The following is a 12,335-nucleotide window of genomic DNA, read 5'->3' as shown; positions in this document are numbered from 1 at the left end:
AATTTCTACTCTGTGTGTGTTTGTCTGTGTGTGCGTGTGGTGGAACAGGCTCGTGATGACATCCTGAATGGATCACATCCAGTTTCATTTGACAAAGCCTGTGAGTTTGCAGGCTACCAGTGCCAGATTCAGTTTGGTGATCACAATGAGTCCAAACACAAGCCTGGATTCTTAGAGTAAGCACTGGCCTCATGTTTTATTCAGTTGTCTTTCTTTTGGTTCCATCAATTTGATGTTTTGATGGTCCTTTGAAATCCTGATAAAGTCATGCTGCTTTGTTTGATCGTGGTTGAACTGTTTTCTTCTCAGTTTAAAGGAGTTCCTGCCTAAGGAATACATTAAAAATAAAGGGGAGAAAAAAATCTTCCAGGTAAGAGAATCTGTGGAGGTTTAGAAGTCTGTTTTGACTAAAAAAGACTTATACAGGTTAAATAATATCTTATCTTTCAAGATGTACCCCATGACAACTGAAAGAGAAAACATGCTGCATGAGTCATTAAACTAAATGTGAAGGTCTCCTTTATGCAGCGGTGAGCTAATTAATGCACTTCTGTTCTTCTTGCTTCTGCAGGCACATAAAAACTGTCAGAACATGACAGAGATTGAGGCCAAAGTCAGCTATGTGAAGCTGGCCAGGTCTTTGCAAACCTACGGCGTCTCGTTCTTCCTGGTTAAGGTAAATGGAAAATTTCTGTTTTGTTTTTCTTCTGCTGCCTAAATCTACATAAAAATGACTGATTCTTCTATAGGCAATAACACTCTTCTTCTAACATGCTTCCAGTGAACCGATGTCATGTGCTTTTTAATTCAATTGTAGCCTGGATGCTTTTAGTGGCAGTTTTAAAAATATCAAACTGTTTTAGCAGCAGGGCAGTAAAGTCATGCGACTGACCTTGTGACTTGTTGATGGTCAAGTTCCAAACTTTAGATACTCTCATCTCAAATGTTAACAAATCACATCTGTGTGAGTCCTTCCTGAGTTGGTCCTTTTAATGCAAGTGGGACTTAAAGGGGTAGCTGAATATCAGATTTTTTGCTTCCCTCAAAAGATACAGTCAGGGTAAAGAGACAGGACATCCCCTTTAAATTCCACCCTGTTTTCTATTTTGTGTGTTTTCAGTAAGGCAAGAAAGGACAACTGTCATTTTGTCCCTTGACTTTTACCGTCTTCTGTTTCCATTGTTTTTACTTATTTAAGATAAGTAAAAGCTTATCTCTAATTCATTCTTGGAGCTAATTTTCTCTCTCATCCCCCCACAATCAGCCAATTGTGATTTGTCTGCTTTCAGTAAGAATATTCTGCTTTTCTTGATTCATTGCAGGAAAAAATGAAAGGCAAAAACAAACTGGTGCCTCGTCTGCTGGGAATCACCAAGGAGAGCGTAATGAGAGTAGACGAGAAGACCAAAGAGGTCATCCAGGAGTGGAGTCTGACAAACATCAAACGCTGGGCTGCGTCACCCAAGAGCTTCACTTTGGTGAGTTTTCCTGTCAACAATTTTTAATTATTACTCAGCACATAAATAAGATGACAGCCCAAGAGGTTGTTAGAACAGTAGATTAGGATTAGCAGTGTAGCTTCTGACGGGACAGAAAATCCACTGGCATGTTCTGTGAACCTGGGATGTAGGCTGCCTTGAGGTGGGCCAAGTATGGAGCTGCCCATATCAGAACCCATTGAGTCAATCACAGCAGTTTCCTTGACCTGGTCCCCCCCTGGTGGTTGACGTGAAAAACCACAATGGTGTTGTCTGACCTCACCAGCACATGCTTGCCCTGCAACCATGAAAGAAAACTCCAAAGAGCCAGAAACACGGCTTGTAATTCCAGGACATTTATGTGCTCCCTGCTCTGCCGCGGGGCCCATGTCCCCTGTTCCATTTGACCCTGTCAGGTCACACCCCAGCCCGTGGATGCATTGGTAAACACAACCTCTCATCGACATGGGATGGAATCGAGCGGGATCCCCCTTGTCATAAACAACCTCATCCTCCACTGGGAGACTGAAGACACTGAAGTCTTCTGAAACGATGAGTATTCCGTGTGGGGTCCAGATTCAAGCTGTTCAACCACATCTGGAGGGGCTGCAATGACAGCAGCCCCAAGGGTACTACGCTGGATGCCACTATGAGCATGGGTTAGGGTTTGCCCAAAAGTCAAACATGCCACACAAGAAGCAGCGTCAAACCGCGCCTGAATTCCGGGAGCATGCTCAATATACTGTCGGGGTGACAGGCAAGCAGTCATTGAGGTGGAATTCATAGCAATGCCCAGGAAGATTGTCTCCTATGAGTGAATCAGACTGCTTTTCTCCATGTTCACCTGCAAGCCCAGGCATCCCACATGATTGAACACTAACCACGTGTCTCAGACCGCCTGGTCCCATGGTACTGCATAAATGAGTCAATCTTCCAGATATGCGAGGATCCTCAATCCTTGTGCCTGCAGAGGGGAGAGGGCTGCTGCAAAGCGTCAGGTGAACACCCTGGGAGACAGTGAAAGTCCGAATGGAAAGACCCTAAACTGGAAGTGAGATCTCTACATGTTTAAGAGATTGAGTTAATGTTTAAAAATCTCTTTCAAAAAAGCATGAATGTCTTATTTCATTCATTGTTCTTCTGTCTTTCAAAACCTTACCACAGGTGAACATGCATGACTGATTCATACAGAGAATCAATGTCCAGGACTTGAGTTCTACACTGCATGTACCCATCTTTTAATCCACAGCTGTCATTTGATCTGCTGACAGGACTTTGGAGACTACCAGGATGGGTACTACTCTGTGCAAACCACCGAGGGAGAACAGATTGCCCAGCTTATTGCTGGTTACATTGATATCATCCTCAAAAAGGTCAGTGGGAACATTCAAATGTAGTAAATGACAATACTCCAAACAAGTAAAATATTTGTAAGTAAAATATTTGTTAGTTTTTTTAATTTCTGTGGTCAATCAGCAGCAGCTTAAAATCGCATTTGTGTCTTCATATTACTGTCTTAATAGAAAAAAAGTAAGGACCACTTTGGCTTTGATGGAGATGATGAATCACCCATGGAGGAGGACTCTGTGTCTCCCAAAAAGTAAGTGTGTGTGTCTTTACAGATAAATTGGGTCAAATCAGGACAGAAAATCCACATGTGGATTTCAATACATACATTCAAAGAGTAAACCATTAAATATTCATTATACACAGACACTGTATATGTGTATGTATTGTATATTAAGGTTGGGGTTAAACTGTGTTAATTTTGATTAATCAGCTACAGATAAAAATAACACGTTAAAAAGAATTACCTTATTTTATCACACTGCAGTGTAAGCACACTTGAACAACAAATCCCTTAAAAAATTATTAAAATCTGAAGAGCCCATTTATTTCAGAAACTACAGATTAACTATACACAGATATTTTTGAAAGCCTTTATTTCTGCGAATTAGGATGATTTTCCACTTACAGCTAATGAAAACATGACATTTAAAATGAGAATATTACATTAAACCAACAAAAAGAACTGTTTAAAAAACATTAAGGTGGGCTTCATGAAACACACTTAATACCTACTTAACAGTTATTTTTAAAAGCTGCTTTTAAACTGACAGGCAGGCCTCATCTGAAACCATATTTTAGTTTATTAAACATAACCGTAATATTTAAATAAGTAAATAATAGGGGAGTTCTGACACCACTTTTTTCCAAATCGAGTATGAATACAAGTACTTCAGTTTAGGTACTCGCAAACACAGACACCAAGTAGTTAACAAGTTGGTTATATTTTACACAAAACTTTTAAAAACAATTTGATTTTATTTAGAACAGGGTGGCTCTTGTTTTTAAGCTTACACACCTTCTGACTGTTTCAATAAATCATAAATGGAGCAATACAGATTATTTAGTCTTTGAATGCTTTATCAAAATGCTCATTAAATGATGTTTAATGACCGATTTAGATTTATAGCCAACCTTATATAGCCAAAATTATTTACTTGATGGTGGTGCAGGCTTCAGTGGCGCATTTAATAAACCTCAAGTACATACACAGAGAATGCCAAAAGAGGATGCAGGATCAAGTTGTGTTAATCTACTTATTAGTCTAAGCAGAGGAGTAGGAGTCTGTTAAAAGCACAGTTCGCTCCACCGTAGTGCACCATAGTCCAATTAATCACACAACCCAGATGACCAATGTTAAAAATGGAAGCAGTTGCTTTGCTTACACTAATGATGCTCAACAAATAAAACCAGTTAAAGCTTAATTAAAATAATATTTTATCCCCTCCAGGAACCTAACTTATCCATTCTCTCTGTTCTTCTGTTTTTTTTATTTGTTTTTGTTTTGTTTTTTTGGGAGGATCAGCAAATAACTTAATGATGCCCTGGAGGCTAAATGTGGTTTAGCAGGGCAGCACAGGAGGAAAGCCCAGCAGAAATAGTGGCTGCTTTTACAAGTTCTAGTACTTGATGCGGTATCTGGTTCAATACTGACACCAGTATCAGTATTGGGACACCACTAGTAAATAATGGATGTCAGTGAATCCATTATTTATTGACACTATTTACTGACATCACATCTGGTAGAGGAAGAAACATATCACTGTTTCTATGTGTAAGGTAGTTTAGGCTCAAAGATCAGAGGTGAGCAGAAAATCAGGACCAGCCACCGCTTCAGTTTCTTCCAATTACTTTTTTTATTCAGTCTTTGCTCAGACTTCTCCTCCAGCATCCAAAAGCTCACTGTTTTTATACACAACTGGCACCACACCTGTGCTTGATTGGACACAGCCACCAAGGAACGGGTCAAAACATTTACACAAAGAAACACAAAAAACTACAAATCAATTTACAAACTCCTACATAATAAAGTTATCTGCAAATAAATTAAATACAAGATAACTCAAAAGGTTATTTTTAAAAGGAAAAACAACAAACAATACACAAAAGAAAACCCTCTAATTGGTAGAACCCAATAAGGTAATCACTGACATCATCCAGCCATTTAACCAGGAAGTACTGGGCCGGCCTCTCCCATACTCCTGCAGATCTACAAGGACAAATGATGGTGAGTACAAAGAAAAGTAAATACACCTTGAAACAACTTCAACCCATAATCCAGAAATAACTTTAACCTAAACAGATAGATCTTGCAAATAATGCCAACACAAACAAACCCGGGATAGTAAGTGAAGCAAAATGGCAATGTTTGAATTAATTATTATAACCAAATATAAAATAAGTGAATGAGAAAGAATAAGGGACAAGTGGTGAACACAAACTGAACCACTTTGTCACACTATGTCAAAACGGTTTTAATCCAGAAAGTTTCTGCTTTTACTTTATTGGCTCTTGATTAATTATGCATCATTCACACTGAGGGTGAGGTATTTATAAAAACACTTTATCTGTAGAGAACAGAAAATTACATTTTCACTTGTAAATATAGAACTAAATGCTATAAACGTACTTTAAATGATGCAGAGTAGACTAGAACCAGAAGACCAGAATGGTCTGGAAGGTTGATACAACTTCAACAATATTTTAAAGACTATTCTCCCAGTGGAAGGACTTTACCTGGGGTGATGTGCTTTATCTTCCTGGTTTTAGTGAGAACACAAGCATCAGCATTTCAACTAAAGATGTGTTTAGCATGGATGAGTTTATCTAGATCTTGCTGAAACATTAGTACTTTAAGTGTGCAAATGTTCTTCAGGTGAAAGAAGGTTGACTTATAATTATCTTTATATGTCTCTGAAGGTTCAGGTTAGAGTTCATCACAATACTCAGATTTTGGACCTGAGCTCTAGTTTCTGGTTCTTATAACTGAAGAGTTTTTCTGGCAGCTGAAGGAGGAACAGGTTATCATGCTCTCTCTCATCCTTACTGATAACTTTGCCTGTGAATTATTTCACAATTTTTTTTAAGTCACAATTTTTATGGTTATATTTACATTATCAACACCATAACTGGATTACTTCAAACCTAAGGACCGGGAGATTTCCTCATTTTTATTTTTACCTTACCTTTCTTCACCTCCAAGTTGAACTAGGGCAAAATGCCCCCGTCCGACCCCAAGGACATTAGCAATATTCTACAACGACTTCTGTTTTTAGAAAGGAAGATTCAACAGCTGGAGGTGAACTTTGAGATCAATGCTACCTGTGGAAATGAAACAACTCTTCCTCAAATCAGCAGAGAGGTTGTACACCCTGCACCAAGCAGCTCACCTTGGAAGGTTCAGGGTGCCAAGCCGAAACAAAAGCCTCACACTGCAGATCCCATGAGACGACTAACGGGGAGAACCCCTCACCTGGATGAATCAGCGTGGCCGGCTCTGAGCCGAAACACACATTCAACTTCCAACACCTGCTGCGCCAAAGAATGGCAAACAAGCAGCTGGAACCAAAACATCTCCACCAACCCCGCTCCCAAGGACAAAGCGACCAGCTCAAGCCTCAAAACATTCCGACTCTGTGGGAATCCCACTGAAAAAAGATTTTCTGCACTTCAGCCTGAGCCTCTGAGTGAAAACCCACCTTCAAACATCAGCAATGAGGCTAAACCAACGCATCCACCGCACAAAGCTCTGAAGGAGTTTTCCTGGTGGACAATCACCAGGAAAACGAAAGGTATGCCAAGAGTGCTTATTGTTGGAGATGAGACAGTAAATGGAATCAGTCATGTTTGCAATCCTAAGAAAACGAGAGTGGTTTCTTTTCTTGGTGACACTGTATCTGATTTGACTGGCAAAGTGCTCTCTCTAACCACTGATCAGCCAAACATTGAGACTTTAGTTGTGCATGTTGGAGCCAACAATCTGGCAAAGCAAAAATCGGAGATTCTGAAAAAGGACTTTAATATTCTTCTGAACACTATGGAAAAATTAAAAATGAAATTATTTTTCAGTGGTCCAATTCCATCACCTCAATGGGGAGACGAAAAACATTCCAGGCTGGACATGATAAACAAATGGCTGATTAAATGGCAGCGCTTTCACCTCTTTGGAAGTGTTGGACGCAATCTTAACAAACATGGAAACATATGCAAACATTTTTTCATTTTATCAACAAGAACAACAATGTGACCATCGCTTCAGAAGAACAGGCTCAAGGATGTCTGACTAGGATGGAGCCCTCCGCTTATCAGGACCAAAGTGTCCCAAAACAAAGTGATAAGACATCGACTGAGGACAGAATGATTGATTCCCCTCCTCCTTCCCCCCTCCCTACTTCTTCCACCGTCCCACATCTTTCCCCCTCCCTCGTCCTTCCCCCCTCCCTCTCTGCTCCTACACTCACTCACAAGATCAGAGTTTCCCAGGAAGTCCATCGCTAAAGAGAGTCGGGCTGTACCTGAGCCGCCTGAAGATGCTGGTGGAGGATCCGGGTCAAAGAGGAAGACGGACGGACTCCTCCTCCTCCCAGCAGGATGATATGGATCAACAGGTTCGCCTCGGCACGACTCTCCATTGCTCTAACATAGCAGACCTCACTTCATCTAAGCCACCTGCCTCTGCCCTCCCTGAGGATCCAGCACTCTGCGTTTCTGAGATCTGAGACCGGGGTCCAGATATTATCTTTACACCCGTCTTCATCCAGAATGTGTCTGGCCCCCTGGCACTGCACAACAGGACATTACCTGTCCGGATCGCTACAAGAACAGTTACAAAAAACAGAAATACAAAAAACAGTGGTCTTAATTCAAACCTCAGACTGATCCCCTGCCTAAAGGAACCTCAGACTGAAGAACTTTCAGCCTCCAAGTCACTTAAACTGGCTCTTTTAAATACCAGATCTCTCTGTGCTAAAACTCTATTAATTAATGATTTCATCACTGAGCATAATATTGATGTTTTATTTCTGACAGAAACATGGCTGAATGACAATAATGAAGCAATCGTACTAATTGAATCAGTGCCTCCTACGTACAACTTTTTAAGTGAGAATAGAAAACTCAAAAAAGGAGGAGGTGTGGCTTCAATATTTAAGAATACCATAAACTGTAGTAAAATCTCATTGGGTAATTTTATGTCTTTTGAGTATCTTGGAATTGAGGTAAAAGGCCACAAACGAACTTTGACACTAACTCTATACAAAACACCAACATATGTGGAAAATTTCTTTGCGGACTTGAATGAACTTCTGTCTCTCATATCTATTTATTATGATTGTTTAATAATTGTCGGTGATTTCAACATTCATGCTGACAATCCCCAAGACCGAGGGGCAAAAAAGCTCTGTAATATATTAGAGAGTTTTGGTCTAACACAACATGTCAAACAAGCAACACACACTCATGGACACCCACTGGACCTGGTTATCAATAAGGGTGTGAATATTTCCAATGTCTCTGTAACTGATGTCGCCCTGTCGGATCACTTTGCTGTTTTCTTTGACAGTTCTTTATGCGTTAACCCACTTGTACAAAAAGCTACTATCACAAAACGTACTTTCACAGAAAACACAGCAGAAACATTTAATCAAATCTACTCTTCTCCTCGTCCTTAAAATATAATGACGTAGATAAGTTGGTAGATGATTTTCAGTGCAAACTTTCAGATATCATTGATTACATTGCCCCCATTAAAGTGAAGGTTGTGACTGGTAGGAAGTAATCTCCATGGAGAAATGCACAAGTAGTTCAATCTGCAAGACGGAAATAGCGTAAAACTCAACTTCATGTTTATTATAACATCTATAAAGAAAGACTACGTAACTATCACACAACACTAAAACATGCCAGAGAGGCTTTCTTTGCAGATGTCATAAACAAAAACATTAACAAAGCTCGAGCTTTATTTGCTACTGTTGAAAGGCTCACAAATCCTCCGATGACGTTGCCACCTGAACTTCAATCTAATGCCGCCTGCAGCAAGTTTTCCAGTTTCTTTTCAGAGAAAATTCAAAAGATCAGAGAACTAATCTGCACATCTACTCCAAAAACGGTACCAATGCTGTGCCCAAACAAAACAAATGCAGGAAAAATGACCCAATTTCAACTACTTAATTTTAAAACCCTAGAAGAAATTATAAGTCAATTAAGCTCCAGTTCCTGCTGTCTGGATGTCCTACCCACACATTTCTTTAAGAAAGTCCTGCCTGTTGTTGCTAATGATCTGATCCAAATAGTAAACTCATCGCTCTCTTCAGGTGTTTTCCCCCACGCTTTGAAAATAGCAGTTATCAAACCACTGATAAAAAAGAACAATCTGGACAAATCCCTACTGCAGAATTACAGGCCGATCTCCAACCTCCCATTCATCAGCAAAATTATTAAAAAAGCAGTTTTTAAACAATTAAATAACTTCCTAACAATAATGAATCGCTGTGACTCCTTCCAGTCTAGTTTTTGTGCCCACCACAGCACGGAGACGACCCTTGTAAATGTGTTCAATGACATCCATATAAATACAGACTGTGGGAGAACCACAGTGCTGGTTCTGTTGGACCTCAGTGCAGCTTTCGACACTGTTGACCACAACATTTTACTGAATCGACTGGAGAGTTGGGTCGGACTCTCCGGTACAGTGATCCACTGGTTTGAATCTTGCATAAAGAACAGGGATTTCTTTGTTTCAATCGGAAACTTCTCATCAGAGAGGTCAAAGGTCACATGTGGGGTACCCCAAGGTTCAATCCTAGGACCCCTTCTTTTTAATATTTATATGCTCCCACTGGCTCAGGTTATAACAGGAAATGGGATTAGCTACCATAACTACGCGGATGATACACAGCTCTACATCACGATGTCACCAGAGGGTGGATGTCAGTGACTCTGAACCCATCCAATCACTGAATAGATGCTTAGAACAGATACATGTGTGGATGGGCCAAAACTTTCTCCAGCTGAACAGAAACAAAACTGAAGTTATTATCTTTGGACATAAAGAGGAGCGAACCAGAATCAATGCACAGCTTCAGTTATTACAACTAAAAACCAGCGATCAGCCCGAAACCTGGGAGTAGTGATGGACTCTGACCTGAACCTTCAGAGCCACATTAAGACAGTCACAGTCACCTTCTATCATTATCATATCATCTACTCATCCATGCGTTTATCTTTAGCCGCATTGATTACTGCAACAGCGTCTTCACAGGTCTGACTAACAAATCAATTAAACAGCTGCAGGTGATCCAGATGCTGCTGCTCGTGTTCTCACTAAAACCAGGAAGATAGAGCACATAACACCAGTTTTAAAGTCCCTATACTGGCTCCCTGTAGCTCAAAGAATAGACTTTAAAATACTGCTGTTAGTTTATAAATTACTGAACAGTTTAGCACCACAATACATTAAAGATCTGTTATTGCTGTACCAACCGTCTAGACCCCTCAGATCTTCTGGTTCTGGTCTGCTCTGCATCCCCAGAACCAGAACCAAACGAGGAGAAGCAGCATTCAGCTTCTACGCACCACAAATTTGGAACAAACTTCCAGAAAACTGTATAACAGCTGAAACACTGGGTGCCTTTAAATCCCAACTTAAAACCCACCTGTTTAGAGTTGCTTATGGCTAAATAAGGTTTAGAGTGCGGGTTTTGATGTCTTTGATGTTTTTAATGTTTTTATCTTTACTTTTCATCTAGTTATTAACTTCTTTTTATTTCTCTTTCACACTGTCTATGTAAAGCCCCCCCGGAAAACGTCCCAGTTAAACGAATCTATATCTAGGGGTGTGAGAATCCTTGTTAAATGACATCTTAACTAAAACTCTGAGGTGTGAGAATTCTTGTTAAATGACGTTTTAACTAAAACTCTGAGGTGTGAGTCGTTTAACTGAAGTCCTACAAGGGGTGCGGGTTTTAATGTTTTTATCTTTAACTTTTTTTTTTTTAATTCTCTCTTTCTAACTGTTTATTCACTGCCACATGCAGTTTTTATTTCAATTATGTAAAGCACTTTGAAATGCCTTGCTGCTGCAATGTGCTATACAAATAAAATTTGATTAATTGACTCTGGATTGTTCCTCTATAGGTCAAAGATTATAACTTCAGATTCATCTGAAGAAATTTGTGGCACATCCACACATTTCGGCATTTGTTCTCAGCATCTGTTCAGTGCTTTGGAATCACTTGGTGACATTGTATGTTTGGATAGTCCTGCATACATCACATCTCTCGGAGATTCCATTTTAATCCAACTGTTTCATTTTGGTGTGGGAAAAGAAATAACTTTTCTTTCATTTAATCACTCATCATTCTAATGTGGTAAGAGGTATATCAAAATAGAATTGCTGTAATTATTATCATTCTTTTAGATTAAGTAGAGAAAATTATAAATTTGTGCAAAAAACACTAGCTTTTCAGTGAGCCATTGAGGTTTTCTTCATAAGAGTTGATTATTGATTATTGCCACTTCTGTGAAAACAGAAATGTTTCTGCTTTACATGTGAGATTAAAGCAGAACTTTAAGCTCACATTCACTGCATTATCATACCAGCTTTCACATATTTCCTAACCATCTATTGTGATATTGTACTATCTAAAGTTACTGCTCACTTTGTGGATGCATAAGCTGCTATAATTCTCTGCATATCCTAAACTTGTGTGACTCCAGGTCGACTGTAATGCAGCAGCAGTTCAACAGGATGGGCAAGGCAGAGACAGGCTGTGTTGCCCTGCCAGCCATCATGCGCTCAGGAGCTGGAGGTCCAGAGAGTTTCCAGAAGGGTTCCATGCCCCAGGCCAAACAGCACATTACCAGTGGGCAGATGCACAGGGGACACATGCCTCCTCTGGTAAAAAAAACAAAACAAAAAAACAAAAAACAAGATGACCTGTTACTCATTGGTGGTAGTAGTGTTGTGGCTGGTTGCACTGCAATGGGTGGAGCTAAAATCAGAGATTTTGGGTGCAGTGCCCTCCCACTACATCCCCTGTTTCAGACTACCCTTAGCCTGACTTTAGCCTAGATCTGTGCAGATTTTTCATACATAGCTTCTGGTCTTTTCAACCACAAAAATTATATTTAGCTGAATAAAACTTAGCATATGAAAGGTTTGTGTGAACCCCTGAAGCCAAACACCATGTCCTCTTTATCAGTATCATTTAATCTTACGATCTACACATAGTTCACAAGAACAGAAGAAATATAGGGTCTTTAAGAACAAAATTGCTTCATTTTCGGTTTGAATACATTAGCATCTTGTTCCTGGAATATCATCTGAGCCAAACCTCAGATGATATTCATGCTACAAATTATTGTAGCATGGTTTGCTACAATAATTATGTTACAATAATTATGTACAAATTTGCAGTAGGTGAGACTTCTGAGGACTAAGACATGTACTGGCCAGAAAGAGGTGTCTGAAATGTGTTAATATTGGCTTTACTGAGGTGTATTTTCTTCCTG

General features: G+C 39.8%; 1 protein-coding gene across 3 annotated transcripts in view; it reads left to right on the top strand.

Moving 5' to 3' along the window:
• The window catches only part of tln1 (talin 1), an 85,024-nt gene that overhangs the window by 26,049 nt on the left and 46,640 nt on the right, over positions 1-12,335 (top strand). For all 3 annotated transcript variants that reach the window (XM_081613237.1, XM_081613236.1, XM_081613238.1), the window contains 7 exons: positions 49-176; positions 310-370; positions 572-676; positions 1,323-1,478; positions 2,750-2,851; positions 3,002-3,078; positions 11,541-11,721. In XM_081613237.1, the coding sequence (XP_081469363.1) occupies positions 49-176; positions 310-370; positions 572-676; positions 1,323-1,478; positions 2,750-2,851; positions 3,002-3,078; positions 11,541-11,721 (810 nt within the window). The remainder of the gene's footprint in view (positions 1-48; positions 177-309; positions 371-571; positions 677-1,322; positions 1,479-2,749; positions 2,852-3,001; positions 3,079-11,540; positions 11,722-12,335) is intronic.

Source organism: Poecilia reticulata, chromosome 12 (assembly GCF_904066995.2).
Source record: "Poecilia reticulata chromosome 12, P_reticulata-male-v2, whole genome shotgun sequence".
NCBI lineage: Eukaryota > Metazoa > Chordata > Actinopteri > Cyprinodontiformes > Poeciliidae > Poecilia > Poecilia reticulata.
The sequence above is the reverse complement of the archived record's forward strand: the minus strand, read 5'-3'. Positions and strand labels throughout refer to the sequence as shown.